Source organism: Cryptomeria japonica, chromosome 9 (assembly GCF_030272615.1).
Source record: "Cryptomeria japonica chromosome 9, Sugi_1.0, whole genome shotgun sequence".
Lineage (NCBI taxonomy): Eukaryota > Viridiplantae > Streptophyta > Pinopsida > Cupressales > Cupressaceae > Cryptomeria > Cryptomeria japonica.
Genome location: NC_081413.1, coordinates 541,684,297 through 541,701,672, shown reverse-complemented (window position 1 = coordinate 541,701,672; position 17,376 = coordinate 541,684,297). Strand labels below are relative to the sequence as shown.

General features: G+C 31.9%; 1 protein-coding gene across 1 annotated transcript; it reads left to right on the top strand.

The window, feature by feature from the left end:
- Window positions 1–7,059: 7,059 nt before the first annotated feature.
- LOC131052569 (serine carboxypeptidase II-3-like) lies at window positions 7,060–9,181 on the top strand. Its single transcript, XM_057987152.2, has 9 exons — window positions 7,060–7,243; window positions 7,332–7,439; window positions 7,535–7,630; window positions 7,740–7,832; window positions 7,911–7,993; window positions 8,129–8,398; window positions 8,492–8,631; window positions 8,747–8,839; window positions 8,932–9,181. Exons 2-9 carry the CDS (start codon window positions 7,364–7,366, stop codon window positions 9,179–9,181), a joined length of 1,101 nt encoding a protein of 366 aa, XP_057843135.2. The 5' UTR covers window positions 7,060–7,243; window positions 7,332–7,363.
- Window positions 9,182–17,376: the final 8,195 nt, after the last annotated feature.

The window sequence follows — 17,376 nt, the reverse complement described above, 5'->3', positions numbered from 1 at the left end:
ATCTCTTGACACACCAATTTTCAAGACAATGTGAGTTTTTTTAGGAATGTGGTACATACAAGGTGATCAATTCATATACCATGATGCATAATTGATTCATTGAGAGGGATAAATAATCCATTAGAGCTTTGATTCCATTATGATTTTCCAAGATTATAACCCCTTTTTTATTGTAAGCATTTGATTTAAAAGTTAGGAGGGCTTGATTTGTTGGCACAAAAGCATGAAACTTTTGAAATCATTGATTTATTTTTTAAAAATGATTAAGAAAGTATATTTATATTTTAAAAGCCCATGATTAGTTGTTTAAGGCATCTAAAAGGGTAAGCATATACTAATTGAACTATTTTTGTGAAGGACCATGAACCTACACATATCCTTATGTAAATCCTTTGGTGAATTGTTTTAATGTTTTTGTGAAGTGTTTGGTGGATAGTTTTGTGAAATCTACACATATGCTCTTGTCTTCACCCATAAAAATTCACACATTTTGATCTCCATTTGATTTTCAAAATGCATAATTAAAATTTGTGCAATTAAAAAAATCCAAGATAAGAAAATAAAAGAAACTTTAACAACTTTCAACTTGCTACTTGTAATTGAGAGCCAATTTTTTCAAGCTTGATCTATTATGTATGTTTTCACTCTATTCTTATAAATTTTTATTTCTCATTCTAATTGGATAAGCTTGTATATTTAAAATATAAAGTGCCACAATCTAATGAGAAAGTAGTACTAAATGAAGGGGGTGTATTTGTTTTGTATTTTATGCACTTTGAAATTCCTTTTACTTTTTATTTTTTAAAATTTCCTTTTGAAAAATAACTCACATTAAGTATTGATTCACAAAAATTAGTTACACCTTTAAACTATCACCAATGAAAACTTATAATACAACTTGTTCTTAAGAATAAATGTTTATATAGGATAAATATGGGCACTGAGGTTGAACCTTCTAATTATTAGGCTAAAATAAAATGGTTTATCAAATGTGAACAATCGTTTGGTTTTTTGTGTTTTATAGTTTCTCTTAAACTCCATTTTCATGTTGAAACTTTAAAAACACTTAATGATTTTTTAGAATATCTTAGAAAAATTATTTGAGAAGATAGATGGAATGAAGTTTCATGAGTTAGAGAATGAGCTTATAAGTTTGATCCCTAGGACCTTTGGTACCCTAGAACAATTTTTTACTAAGTTTAATTCATGAAGGATATGTTTAAAATAATGTGAGATAGAGAAAACAAACAACTAATTGGTCCTTTCTATACTCTGTAGATTGGTTCCTATATATTTTGTGTTTTATCTACCTTCTTCTCCACCGATAGGGCTATTGGAGTCGCATAGAAAATGCCTTCTCTAGATTACTTCATTGCCAACTTAACTAGGGATCAAGATAAGTTAATTTTAGATGGGTATAATAAAGTCTTCAAAACCTCAAGAACTTAATGCTAGGAATGAGAAATAAAAGTATTAAAAAAGGGGGAAGAAACAAAACACTCTAAATAATTAGGAGACTAATAAAGATAATAAGTTTCAATGCACTAAAAATAAAATCAATGGAAATAAAAGAAATAAAAATTTAAGCATTCCTATTGCAAGAAATAATGAGCATAAGTATATGAAGAAATAGATAGACCACTTCTCATGTCTTCTTTAAAAGACCAAAATAGGGATCCTTCAAACTTTCAAACCATTATCACCCACTCAAAAATCTACTAAGGCAAAGAATAAAGGAAAATAAAAACGTAAGGGCAAGAATATAGTTGCTACTACATCCTCATTATTTTTTTAATGGATCATTGACTTATGTGCCTTACACCACATGGTTTCCTTATAGGTTTATTTTTTCATAGGTCTATCTAGCATACCTTCTATTATCTTAGGTGATGAAACATTGAAACATTAGTTCCAAAGAAAGGGTTTATTGAAGTTTAAAGTGAAATTTTCACAAATTCTTGAATTTTACCTTAGACCGTAGGGGTGTGAAAGTCAAATTTTTTCCAGATTCAACTTCAATATTAAAGAGTTTCATAGCAACAATTTGACATGTTTGGGAAGGGTAAATTACTAAGATAGGTATACACCTTCTCACACTTTGTACTTTATGCTTCTCCTATAACCTTAAAAATTTATATAAAACTTAGCAAATAATGGCATGAGAAGGTTATCCACCTTAAATATCATTGTATTCAGTAGCTAAGTCAATAGGACATGATCATAGGGTTGCCTAGAGTTACATTCTCTACAGTTATTTGTGATGGTTGTACCATTGGGAAAAATTTTGAAGATAAATTTTACAAAGACAAAGCATGAAGAGATACATAGATTATGGATATTTTTCATAGTGGTGTACTCCAACCATCTTTTACCAAGGAACAATATGCTCTAACTTTCATCTGATGACTTTTCTGGGTACACATGGGCCTAATTCCTTAAACAAAAAATGAAGTCTTTCAAAAAAAATTATAATTCAAAGATCTTGTTGGAAATAATCAAGAAATATCATCAAGGTTCTTAATAATGGGGGTGAGTATGTACACACATTATTTTTTATTATTTTTGTACATTATATGGGATAGACTTGTAGCTCACCATTCCTTATATTCACTAATAGAAATTGTGTTATAGAATATAATAATAGATATTTAAAATATATGGCTAATTGCATGATAGACTCCAAGGTCCTCACACCATAATGTATTTTTAGTTATCCAAGATCCAAATACCTTGAAGAGAATCACTCCCTTTGAAGCTTGGATAGCTAAAAATACACTAGTTGATAACTTCAAGGTATTTGGATCTCTAGCCATGACATAAATACATGCATATAATTATAATTCAATGGAACCTTAAGTAGTTCAAAAAATTTATCTTTTTAGTCTATCCAAATTGTGCGAAAGTTATATCCTACTCCAACCTACCAGAAATGATTTGTTCATTGAGAGTAGTGTTAATGTTTAGGAGATTATTTCCAACTAATCACTTGAGATTTATCCTTCTAATATGGAATCATTTGATATGGATGATTATTTTGATGATTGAAATCAATAATTATATATTCTTGGGCTACCTAGGTCTTTTTCTTCTTTTAGTTTTAATGGTGAGGTTAGTGATGGGAATTCATCCTCATATTATTTTGGGATTGATAAATGGATATTGATATTTTAGGACTTGACTCACCTACTTCTCACCCTTTTTGGGTTAGAAAGACACTTGATAGTGTGGGTACTTGGGTAGGAAATCTGGAATATATGGTAGATCATGTACACATTCAAATCATCAAAGTGAGCTACATGCTTTCTTTTCCTCTACCTCCAATCCAAGAACATTTAAAGAGGTCTACCAAACATACTTGAGTGGGATAGTGCTATGCACAAGGAATATTATTCCTTAATCAAAACCATAACTTGGAATTAACATCTCTTCTCAAGGTAAGAAAGGCACTTTGACATAGGTGGTTATATTAGACCAAGTTTGGTGTAGATGGGTTGGTTGACAAGTGCAAATTACATTTAGATGTCAAGGGATTTTCATAAGTTGTTGGCATTGACTACATAGAGACTTTTGTACACATGGAAAAGATGAATTCAACCTAATTTACTCTTTCTATTAGCGTAACACATGGTTGGTATGTGCACTAGAAGGATGTGAAGAGTATATTTCTTCACAAAGATCTTGAGGAAAAGATCTCCATGGGCATACACCATTGTTTGTTTAGGATTCATCCTTAGTTTTTAAACATAATAAATATGTTTTTGGCCTCAAACAAGCCTCTCAGGATTAGTATGTCAAGATGGATTCCTTCCTCCAAGTTTTAGGTTTTCTCTCACTATCATTAAGATCCTAATATGTATCTTTTATGATAGGAAGATTCTTTATTGACACTAGTACTTTATGTTGATATTTTGATCACTCAAAGCTCTTCATTAGCTATTATAGTAATAAATATAGCTATACAAGATAGATTTGACATGATAAAATTATGTTTGTTATATTATTTTGTTGTCAGTGAGATTTCACAACTTGAACTGGGGATAATTCTTGCACAATCAATTTGGTTGATTTTACATGACTAATTGCAATCCATATCTCACTCCCTTTCTATTTGGATTCAATCTTGAGGTTAATTGCACTACATCATTTGTCAATGTTATTTTGCATCAAAAACTTGTTCGTAGTATCATCTATTTGAATCACAACATACTTGGCATATCACATGCAGTAGATGTGGTTTTAATAGCATGCACAAGCTTAATTTGAGTTAAACTAAAAAGTAGCTAATATGATTCTTTAATACCTTCAAGGTAATCACAATTTTTGGATTCATTATAGATTTGGTATAAAGGTTGACTTGATTGGCTTCACAATTTCATAAATTATGCCCGTGATACTCAAAATCGTAGGTCCAATTTAGTCTACAAATTATTTCTAGGTTATGGCCCTATTAGTTGGTCTACTAAGAAGTGAAGTGCTGTTGTTTTATCATCCATAGAGGTTAAGTACAATGGATTTATTAGTGAAACTACTATGGCTATTGGGATTCAAAATTTATTCACTCAGTTTGGCATTCCTTTCAAGTAGTCCACAATTATCTACTGTGACAACTAGAGCACCATATGGATATGTAGGAATTTTCTTGAGCACTAGTAGTCCAAATATAGCTATTTAAATGTGATACACTTGGAATATCATTCATAGTTAAATCATTTGTAACATATTTTTTTCTAGTTTTTAAAGTAGGTTTTGACATTTTCTCCAAACCTTTTACTGAGAGAAAGTTCATTCATATATAAGTTCTTCTTTATGTGTAGTCCACTTCAGGAGCATCATCCTTTTCAAGGTGTCTTTTAAGTTATCTTCTTCTTCTTTCCTCTCTTTTTGGGGGAGTTCTTTACCATTGAGTTTTCTCCCCTTTTCAACCTTATGGAATTCACACATCTCCTCACTCTTGCCTCTTTGAGTTAGCATGTGAAATTTAGAAGGGTATTTAGATGTTTTTTCCTACCTTTCTACATATTCTTTCATGCCTTTATATGAAAGACTTTGATTATGTATTTTACACACCCTCAAATTTTATATGGCACACATAATTTTGTGCCCACTTTTCACTTGTGAAAGATTTCATTGTATTTATATTTTGATCACGAATGCGCCGACAAATGTACATTAGGTGATTGATGTATTTGATTCTATTATGACTGAATAAGATAATCATGATTGAATACTATAAATTTATTTGTCTAATAATCTCACTCTTTGAACACCCATTCCTTATTTTTGAATGTTATCATAGTTTCTCAAGTTTCATAAAATGGCTTAAATCACACACACTAAGCTTTGACTTCTAGGCGTAAAAGTGTTAAATGCTCAGAGTTGACTGACATTCTCTAAGCTTTATTTGTTGCTTATTGTGTGTGGTTTAAGGCTAGCCCATAAAATAAGTCACATATAGAGATAAAAACATTAATTTTGTTTCTAAGTTACACTTGCCATTCAATATTGTGCTATTTAGTTAACCCATGAAGGGGTAGGTAAAATGTTCATTTAGGAAAATCTTTATAGCATAATATATGAATTTTTCTTGTTCAATAATGAATTGTAAAGAATTATTTATCATGAACATTTATGACCTATAGGTTTGTATTTGGTGATTATAGATTCACACTTATGATTAAACCAATTACATACATATTTTTCAGTTTAAACTCATAATTATGTTAGTGTTGATAGTAGTGTTTTGATTCGATTGCCCATATTATCAATAAACAAATTTATAGTAGTCTCGTGATATAGCACATATCTATAAAATATTTAATACATCTCTTATATTTTTTAGTTTTAATGTTATATTATGTGATTCTATCCTCACAATTTAATGTGTTTTAAGCCTTATTCATATTTAGTTGGTTAAGTGTTTAGAGTCATGTAAGATTAGTTTGCAATCTATATGTGTATGCTAGGTCAGACGAATTCATCTATAAGAATACATCATTTGTTTTACCTCTGGTTATGCGTGTAAGATTGTTTATATATACTTGAACAAGGTATTCAAGGTCTAGTAATAGTTGTTAGGATATACAAGATTATGCATTGTTTCTAAGCTTTCATCTACTTGATCATTAATCTTGTCATATTGCTCTCAAGTTGATAATCCTAGCCTTGGGAAATAGGTTTCATCTTCGAGGTTAGAGGAAGATTGGCTTGGATTATCAAGATGTTTCGTGGAATTTGAAACTTGTGCTTGCAACAGAGGCTATTCACTTTTCCTTTGTGTAAAATTCTACTTTTTCTACTCAATAGAAACTCTTTGTTTCAATTGTAATTAACTAATATTATGATAAATGTTCATTTAGAACTTTAAAATTTTAAAATCAGAAATTCAAAAGTCTATTACATTGTCATCAAATACAAATTATAATTGACCAATTGATAAGGGTTAGAATTAGTTGATTTTTTTTTTCTCTTAACCAATACTTCATAAAAAAATGGGGCTATGTAATGACAAAGGTGAGTCACAAGATTTCTAAATGACGGGCATTTCCAAATGTGTCAAAATTTGTTTATTTACATTTTTATTGCTTTTGACCATACGTCTTTGTCCCTTGAAGCAAACAAATATGCTGATGACCAAATGAAAGCACCTGTTTCGTAATTTATCGATAATGAATTCGATAAAAACCAACCGATCCCTCAAAAATGAATCCATGGAAGCCAAGTGCCCATCAACAGCTCGTTCGATTACTTCTAAAAATTTCTATGCCGCCGACTTTTTGTCTACTCCACACAACAACGTAGCCTGCCAGCTGTTTACTCTCAATCAATCATAACCGGGTCTTTTTATATCAATCCTCTCTTGCTCACCAGGCAAATCATTTATCCAACATGGGAAACTCAAAAACCATGTTGTCAATGTCACTTTTAGCTCTGTTGATCGCTCATTCTCACCAGCTTAGTCACCATCAAGTTTTCTCAGAATTTTTGGAGAAAAGGAGCTCTACTGTGGGAAGACAGACACAAGAATGGACGCCCCCTCCCATTAACTTCAATCACACCTATGATCAAGATGGTCTGCAGGAGAATGACAAGATAACTTCTCTTCCCGGCCAGCCAGATGTAACTTTTGCACAGTATTCGGGCTATGTGACAGTAGATGCACAGGCGGGCAGAGCTCTATTCTACTATTTTGCAGAGGCTGCACAAGACCCATGTACTCAACCTCTCCTCCTCTGGCTCAATGGAGGTATCATGGGCTTACTCTTCAATCTTCATATCATGGAATAATCCTTCTATTCTGCAAAGGTAATAGTAATAATGGTGTGAGATTTCAGGGCCTGGATGCTCATCGTTTGGAGTGGGAGCAATGTTGGAGCTTGGACCCTTCCGCGTTCAGCCTGATAACGCCACACTTTCTAGTAATCCCTATGCGTGGAATCAAGGTCTTCTTTTCTTTTCTATACCCACCCACCTGTATTTTTTCTCTTTCACCATTGATGTTTCTTATTAAGATTCATGTCAATCCATTTTTTTGCAGTGGCGAACACATTATTTTTGGAATCACCTGCTGGAGTTGGGTTTTCATACTCCAACACCACTTCTGATTATGATAACGCCAATGATGAGAACACTGGTATTTTGGTCTGAGTTTTGTTATAAGCATGAATGTATACCAATTTAGCTAGAGGTTTCAAGTTTAGTAATGCAAAAAATGTTGTGGATGTGATGGGTAAAAACTGTAGCTCGGGATGCGTACATATTTCTACTGAATTGGCTTGAGAGGTTTCCGCAGTATAAGAACAGAGAATTTTATATCGCAGGGGAAAGCTACGCTGGTAAGTATTTCAACTCGCTGATAGCTGTATACACCAGAATAATAAACAATAAATACTTGTTTACTCTGTTTTGTGCAGGCTTTTATATCCCTGAATTGGCAGACACTATTCTTAAGAATAATAACTCTCGTACATCGATTATAAATCTCAAAGGAGTCATGGTGCGATTCCTCTACCCGTTTTTACAAATTCTTGAACTGTTGTAGAAAAGTATATCTCATATATGTCTTTCTAGAAAAATGCTATAAATAATATATATTAATCTCACAGATTATTGAAAATTTGTGTTTATATAGATTGGAAATGGAATAATCAATTATGAGACAGATGGTTGCGGGATGGTTGACTATTTATGGTCACATGCATTAATGTCAGATGAAGATTATGCCTATTCTCGTTGTATTGCATCTAATTCAAGTTATCAAACTCAAAGTCACAAATTTTACTCTCAATCAGAACCATATAGCCCAGGACTGATAAACATCTATAATATATATGCACCACTTTGTCCTTCCCATCCCGACCCCATATGGAGATTTTCAACTTTCACATCTTCTGCTTTGACGGTAAGAAACAAATGGTCTTAAGTAGATCCATGTTTTTTTCTAGAGTCTTTTAGCATATTTTTTAAAGTGTAGTAATGTTGGGTCATATTACAGGATGCTACCCCTACAAATGGATTAGATGGATTTGATCCATGTAGTCCTGGTTATGTACTTACCTACCTTAACACACCTAAAGTACAAAGTGCTCTTCATGCAAATATAACAAGCTTACCTTATGCATGGTCAGAATGCAGGTATGATTATATATGCAACTCTTTTAAAAGCTAAGGTACTTGTTTGATCTTAATTAATGATTACAAGATCATCAACTAAACTATTAAATTATTTCTCATTTTTTGCTCAAAACAGTAATGTGCTCACATACAATGACATAAATGTGACAACTATGTTACCAATTTATCAAAGAATGATGGCAGCGGGATTGAGAATACTAGTCTACAGGTAAAAGGGATAAATTACACTTCTTTAGAAGGCTATTATTACTCTTATTGATATTGTAATCCTTAAATAATAGTATATTCTTTTGGTTGCAGTGGAGATATAGATGGAAAGGTGCCAGTCACTAGTACAAGATACTCAATTAATGCATTGAATCTTCCAATTGAGAAAGCATGCTATCCATGGATGGATGGAGATATTGATGTAGCGGGTTATAGTGTAATTTACAAAGGATTGATATTTGCAACGGTAAGAGGAGCAGGGCATGAAGTGCCAAGCTATCAACCATCGAGAGCATTGACCATGACCAAATACTTTTTAGCTGGAAAGCCTCTACCATCATAACAATGAAACATTTAGAAATTAATATTGGTATTTACTTTATTGGCCATATAAGAGGTTTTATTTAGCTAGTTTATTTTGATCTAGTGACAAATATGGGGATCACGTATCTGTTGGTTATTGCTACTTATTATTGTAGTCATAATATTTTAACTGATTTAAATTCCTATTAAGGATACATTTTGGAATACCATTCCAAGTTTAAGCTAAGAACATGTTTTACTTAAGGTACAACCTGCTCTCATTCATGTACCTTTAACACTCTTCAATTCCTTGACAAGCTCTTATTTTACCTTCTTGATGATGAATCACTAGCCTTAGTTGTAAGAATAAGGTCTAGGATTGTGGAGTAACAATTTTGGTACCAAACACCTCCCATGCATTTCCTATAGAGAATTCGTCTCTATGCTACTTTCCTAAGATACAACCGTTAAAAATAAAAATTATGTATGAAAAAATAAAATTTTACCATTTCATATCTACACAATAAATCTAGACCATTGAACCTTAAATAAATAAATCTTTTGTCACAACAATGATTTATATTTCTCAATGTTGCATTACATATAATTTTAAGATTTTGGAAAAAAAATCATGCATCTATAAAAATTTTAGTGAGAACTTTAACATGCTTTAAAGTGTTGCAATGATGAATTTTAAGAAAGTTCATTGCAAAATAAATTAGAGTTGATGGAAGTTTGATGGGATGAGATAAGATCACAAAAATATTGATGTTGTAGTAGATAAGTACACAAATCAAGGTAGTTATATTTATAGCATGGTGTAGCTATCCTTGAGGAGCTTATTTGAGGAAAACTAATAAACGTTGTCAATTTTTTGTTAAATATGTATTGTACTATATAAATGTCCTTTTTTTTAAATGCTTGGTAAAAAAATTAACGTGATCGGTGATGCTGGCATGACAAACCTACTGACTCCACGTGAAACACTTTTGATCCGAAGCTATGAACCGACAAGGCCACAAACAGGGGACCTCATCTCCACACTTCACTTGTTCAAACCCACAAGCACAACGACCCAACGAAGACACAAGGTTTGCAAACACAATGACCTAGTAGGGGTTTGAACCTTAGTGGCTGCTTCACCGATGAAGTATTTTAATCACGACACTACATGTCTGAAGACAAATGTCCTTATTTCATTGAATTTTTTTTATAGTTTTGATATAATATGTGAAGAGAACTATTATTAGAATAATACATGTTATCAAAATTTAGTAAGACTAATTTAAAATTCAATCATAAAAAATATTTTTAAAAATGATCATAAATGATCAACACACTAGTCATTGGAGTTAATGATGTAACTTGGAAAAATCATGAAAATTTTATTTTGTAGCGAATACTATGTGATATGTAAAAAAAATCTCGATAAGAAATAATAGAAAAAATAAAAAATTGATGGAAAAATAAAACTTAAAAATTAGAATTGAGATAAGACTTTTTGAAAAACATGAACTACATGGAAAATTCTACAAATTCTTAAATTCTTTACTATTTGTACTATCTTTAAGTGATACAAATTAAAAATGCTAAAACATGTTGATTTTAAGCATCCTATTTAGGCCAAAACTTGAGACACACTATTATAGGATCAATTAACCTTGATAAATCCATATGATCACTTATGTTAGAGAAAGATTGTCTTAGATCACCAAAAAACTACATGGAATTTTTTTATTTCAATGTGCTCACAACATGAGCAATTTATTATATGTTAAGAGATTATTAACTTTTCTAATATGTGATGCTATTCTATAAAACAAAATTAAAAAAGTCTGAGAATATTAATAGAAAATATGATGTCTATTGTATTTCCTCTCGGTGAAAAATTGTTGTTCACTCAAAATAAATCCCCCTTATTCCCTACTTAACCATGGTTGGAACTGAGTTAGACCTAATAAATTAATCACATACCTTGGGATTATTTCTTCCCTTAACCTATCCATCAGAGAAACATAGGCTTAAGTAATGGAAATGGTGTGTGACAAGTTTCTAAATGGCAAGGAAATTTGAGCTTTCTCTAGCATGCAAGTTTCAGGTTTGTGAACATTTGTTATCCTCCTTCACTATATATTTGTTTTGTTGAATATTATACCCTTCTCACTTGTATCAAATGAATAATTTTATTAGAAATTTTTTGTGGTCTAATGGAAAGGGTGAAAAATGAAGGCATGGAATTTCTTAGGATTTTCCTATTAAGCCTAAATAAATTAGGGGGATGAGACTTAAACTTTGTTTATTCAAGGTGTCATTATTGATATTAAGTGGATCTAATCAAGTACATGAATTAGTTAAAATATCTCTAGAAAAATGTTCTTAGTAGTCTAGTGTACATTTTTTAGATTTTTTTTCTTAAAGTGGGATTTTGAAAGGGCCCAAAATCTTGTAGATTGTTATGTTTTGTGATTTCAAGGTTCAACGTTTTGATCAAAATCTACACTTATAGATTGTTATCTTTAGTAATATCAAGATGAAATCTATTTTATTCCCCAATATTATGTTTATTTGGAAGGATTGGGTATTTACAAAATATTTTACTAGAATCAAATTTAATAAGTTGATTTAAGAAAATAATGTTTCTTTTCCTTTCAAGTCTATCTATCTATCGTAGTCTTTAACATAAATGCTCCTTGAGCATGTATCAAGAATTCTTTTTTAAAGTTTGGAACTCTATTTAGATGTAAAATTAGTTAAGAACATTATCTTGGGGAGGAGGGGTTGATTCTTTGTTATCTTATTAAAGAAATGTTTACCAGATATAAGTGAGCTTATGCATTGTTAAAAAGAGTAGGAGTGGAAGGGTGCATTAGGAATTACCTTTGGTCTTAGGAGAATCTATAGTCTAATTTGTGAAGTGGGGTAGATGTTGCAAATCATTGAATGCATCTTATAGGTAACTATACTCCTTGTTTTCCTTCTACAATTAGTGGTTTCATAAAGCTAATTCTTTGTCAAAATTAACTTATTCAACTAACATATGGGCAAAGATAATTAAGGAGGAAATGGTCTAGTGTTGTTGAAACTAGGAAATCAAATTTTTAACAATTATTTCAACATAAAAGTTGGTTGATGGTTTTAATTAACATTCTTTAATGTATAATTTGTGTCTAATATATTGTTAATTTAAGAGGATATCTACCATCATTTTTAAATTATCTTTTTTCTAAAAGGGGTTGGAACTATATATTTCCATCTTGGATTGCCTATGCTAATAAATCTTGTGATGATTAGTTAGACATTCCTTTTGGTTATATGTTGTGATGATTACTTGTCTAACTTATTTTTGATACTTTTTGTTTGTTTGAACCTTTGAATTTTTATGGCTATTATGTATATAAAATAATAAATATGTTTTCTATGGGCATAAGAGGGCTCTTATGTACTTCTCAAGGTAAGTCATTATTTTTATAATTTCTTGGAATGATGGTATATATGTACATAGAAGATAGGATTATGTTAAGAAGTTAATTGGCAGCAATCCACCCTTTCTAGAGTCTTAAGTTGAAGGAAGGATACAATATTAGACTAATGATGTTCAAGAAGTAACCTATGATGTTGGTTGGTTCATCACTGTATCCTATTGTTTATCACAAAGTTTATGAATACATTGATCTTCTAAATAATTTTTTTTAAACCAATGTAAAGCTAATAGGAACATACCTACAATTGAATCACACAGAATTTGAAACTAAAAATATTAATCTACTTTAGAATAATGGTGTATCTCTTACTACATGAACATATACATAATTTTATATTAAACTTTATTTTCAATGATTAAACTATATCTACTTATATTAATTTATGTAAAAGTCACATACATAATTTTTCAAAAAAGATAAGAAGGGGATGAAGGGTGAGTTCAAACCACATGAGATAAAGGAGGACCCTAAGCAAGAGCATAGGAAAATCAGAAGAAAGGCTTACGAGGAGAAAAGCATGAACCGATCACAAACCAAGACAACTGATATTGTTTGATTTAACTGCAAGTCCGATTGTTCTTAAATCCTACATTTCCATTGTTCACTCCGTTGTTTACGTTGAGAGGGCCTATTTATATCAGACTCTCCAGGTGACCAGGCAATCTGAGCTTCCCCATTCATTTTAAAATGAAAAATTTAATAACCCTGTTGTTAGTCTCAGTTTAGTGGATGGGCAGCCCCAAGAAATATTTATTTATTTGAGAATTGTGTAACAGAATGGGAATGGAAGAATGGATTATCGCTTAGATAATTGTGGAATGATCGATTATCAATGGTCACATGCATTGATTTCAGATGAAGACTATGCAAATCAGCGTTGCAAAGCATCTGATTCAAACTACCAAACTTATAGTAGCACTTTTGACTCTCAATCAAAACAAACCAGTGAAGACATAAATGTCTATAATATTTATGCACCACTTTGCCCTTCCCATTCCGACCCCATATGGGTATCTTCTACTTCAACTGTAAGAAATCAATATGCTTAAGTGTATGAATATTTTTTCTTGAATCTTCTAGCCATATTTTTTAGAGTATATTAGAGTTCAGTAATATGGTAAATGTTCAAAAATATAAATAAATGTAAAATCATTTCTACTATAGGAGACTACCCCAACAAATGGATTAGACGGATTCGATCAATGTAGTCTTGGTTATGTAATTACCTACCTTAACACACCTAAAGTGCAAAGTGCTCTTCATGCAAATGTTACAAGCTTGCCTTATTGGTGCAGGGGCACCTAGCCATGGAGATGTATCATGAAGACAAACCACTTTTTTTTTTTTTTTAATGTTTCATTAATTATTGTAAGGTCACAAAAGACCATTTGTATCAAAACAATCCATGTTGTAAGGCTTGATGAGCCATCTTGTATCAAGAGACCTAATAGGTCATGATAGGGTCAATTGTCGTCAAAGGGTGAATAACATCCAAAAAAGTTTAAAATATTTTAATTGGTCAACTTTAATCCATTATAGCATGTTAGGGGTGTCCATGAAGGCTAGGGTGAAGTGTAGCGGTAATTTGTCAAAAATTGTAAAAAAAATTGCAAAGTTGCAACATTGCCAAAAAGTGCAACAAAAGTGTAGGAATGAAATCCATTGGTCATGAGGTGGTTAGAGTAGTTAGGAAGGAGTTGGAATTTTTTTATAAAACCATGTTTGGTCTAAATCAAGGGGGTGGAGTAGTTTGGAGGGGATTTGACAAAGATTATCCATCAAACCCTCAAACTGTCATAAGGTTTTAAGGAATCCGTGACTGTCATAGATCCATGGAGGATCACATTTGGTGTAATTTTTATATGTATATGTTTTTTAATGATATAGTTATGAAATATATTTCAAACTAATCATTTCTTATGCATTTTTGCGGAGTATTTGGCAAGATATGTTTGTTTTTACAAAAATTGTCAAAACCTTGCCAAGGGTTACCCGTTTTGGAAAAATCCTCATAACATTTTATTTAACCGTTGGATCTGGATATAAATTTGAGAGAAGTTTTGTAACTCTGAAATATAAAGTCTGACCAGAGAGATTTTCTTCATGATCATTATTTTAAAAATTATTAATGACTGTGTGTTACAGTTCATGGTGAAAAGTAGATTGGTGAAGAAAACATCAGTCCGGTTGTAGTGTTTGGTATGGTCACATGAGGAATAATAATGAATATAGGATATATGTGTTGGCAAGGTCTCTGGATATTCTTTCCAGTTCTTTTTGTCTTACTTAATTTAGTTAAGAATTGAATAATTTGTGATTATTTTGGTGAAAATAATTTTTAAGGATGAAACCCTGAACTAGGGCATTCCATGGCAATAAAGAATTTGTTCTCTCATGTTATGGTGAATATTATGATCTGAAATCTTGAATGAAGGTATGTAGGGATGGAATATAACCTTTGAAATTGGTTTGGAGTTGAGAATATTGGTTGATCTTTTTATATGCCTCTTGGTTCAAGTTTAAGGTCTTGTATTAGTTTTGGGTCAGTAGTACCCTTGAATGAAGGTTTTTTATGGTTTGTGATAGATACTCTGCATCAAATTGGTATCAGAGCTAGAAGATCCTGAGTATATGGGTAGAGTGTCGAAGGATGCAATCCACACCAAGACCTAGCCCAAGAAGATTTGAATTTTTTTTGTTGTTAGTTGTTGATTTGGTTGCAGGTGCTTGTTCCATCTAAGCTACAAGAAGAAATTTTCTAAGAAGTGTGTGTGGACGGACAAGAGGAGGTCTGTCATTACCATTCTCCAATAGAGATTAAGCTAGGTAGAAGGTGCAAGGCAAAGAGAGAGAGAGAGGCATCTTCCAGGATCTGTTATTGGGTAAGATGGATGGTTTGGAGAGTTGGTGTGGTGAAGTAGTGAGAGAGATGGACATCTGACTCGTAAAGAACTTGAATTTGTAGCCATTGAAGTACTCCACTAATGGGAGTAATGTAGAAGGTAGATGCAAGAACAGTCCTATGTCCTTTTGAATGTGAACCTGATGACAAGAGAAAGAGGAATGGTAAGAGGCAAAGCTGAAGGTAGAGAATGACACCAAGGCCAGGATAAGGAAATTTTCAGAGAGAGGAACACTCCAAGGCAAAATATTTATTGCAAGTTCTTGATTTATGTTTCCAAGGGACTTGGCAAATTTTCTAGGCCAGTTGTATGGTGCAAGGGCACCTAGCCATGGAGATGTATCATGAAGACAAACCACATATTTCTTTATTTTTAATGCTGCATTAATTATTGTAAGGTCACAAAAGACCATTTGTATCAAAACAATTCATGTTGTAAGGCTTGATGAGCCATTTTGTATCAAGAGACCTAATAGGTCCTGATAGGGTCAATTGTGGTCAAAGGGTGAAGAACATCCAAAAAAGTTTAAAATGTTGTAATTGGTCAAATTTAATCCATTATAACATTTTAGGGGTGTCCATGAAGGCCAGGGTGAAGTGTAGTGGTAATTTGTCAAAAAATGTAAAAATTACAAAGTTGCAACATTGCCAAAAAGTGCAACAAAAGTGTAACAATGAAATCCATTGGTCATGAGGTGGTTAGAGTAGTTAGTAAGGAGTTGAAAATGGTTTATAAAACCATGTTTGGTCGAAATCAAGGGGGTAGAGCAGTTTGGAGGGGATTTGACAAAGATTATCCATCAAACCCTCAAACTATCATAAGGTTTTAAGGAATCTATGACTGTCATAGATCCATGAAAAATTACATTTGGTGTAATTTTTATATATAGATATTTTTAATGATATATTTATGAAATATATTTCATATGAATCCTTTCTTATGCATTTTTGTGGAGTATTTGGCAAGATATGTTTGTTTTTACAAAAATTGTCAAAACCCAACAAAGGGTTACCCGTTTTGGAAAAATCCTAATAACATTTAATTTAACCATTGGATCGGGCTATAAATTTGAGAGATGTTTTATAACTCAGTAATATAAATTCTAACTAGAGAGAGTTTCTTTATTATCACTATTGTAAAAGTTATTAATGAATGTGTGTTACAGTTCATGGTGAAAAGCAAATTGGTGAAGGCAGCATCAGTCTGGTTGTTATGGTCACCTGAGGAATCATAATGAATAAAGGCTATATGTGTTGGAAAGGTCTCTTCATCTTCTTTCCATTTTTTTTTGTCTGACTTAATTTGGTTAAGAATTGAATAATTTGTGATTATTTTGGTGAAAATAGTTTTTAAAGGATGAAACCTTGAACTAGGGTATTCCATGGCAATAAAGAATTTGTTCTCTCATGTTATGGTGAATGTTATGATCTAAAATATTGAATGAAGGTATGTAGGGATGGAATATAGCCTTTGAAAGTGGTTTGGAGTTGAGATGAGTGGTTATCTTTTTATATGCCTCTTGATTCAAGTTTAAGGTCTTGTATTAGTTTTGGGTCAATAATACCCTTGAATGAAGGTTTTTATGGTTTGTGATAGATGTTCTGCATCACTTATGCATGGGAAGAATGTAGGTATGATTATATAGGAAACTTCTTGAAGTGAAGATACTTTCTTGATATTACTTAATACTTGGAAGACCATCATCTAAACTATAAAGTTTTCATATTTTTCTCCAAATAGTAGTGTACTCTCATACAACACTTATGTGGAACCTATGTTCCCACTATATCAAAAAATGATGGCAGCAGGGTTGAGAATACTAGTCTATAGGTATAAGGAAGAAAAATATT

Coding starts and splice junctions, on each gene's coding strand:
- LOC131052569 (XM_057987152.2), top strand. CDS start 7,364: ATGTTGGAGCTTGGACCCTTCCGCGTTCAGCCTGATAACGCCACACTT. Junction 7,631..7,739: donor CGCCAATGATGAGAACACTG/GTATTTTGGTCT, acceptor TAAAAACTGTAG/CTCGGGATGCGTACATATTT. Junction 8,399..8,491: donor TCACATCTTCTGCTTTGACG/GTAAGAAACAAA, acceptor GTCATATTACAG/GATGCTACCCCTACAAATGG.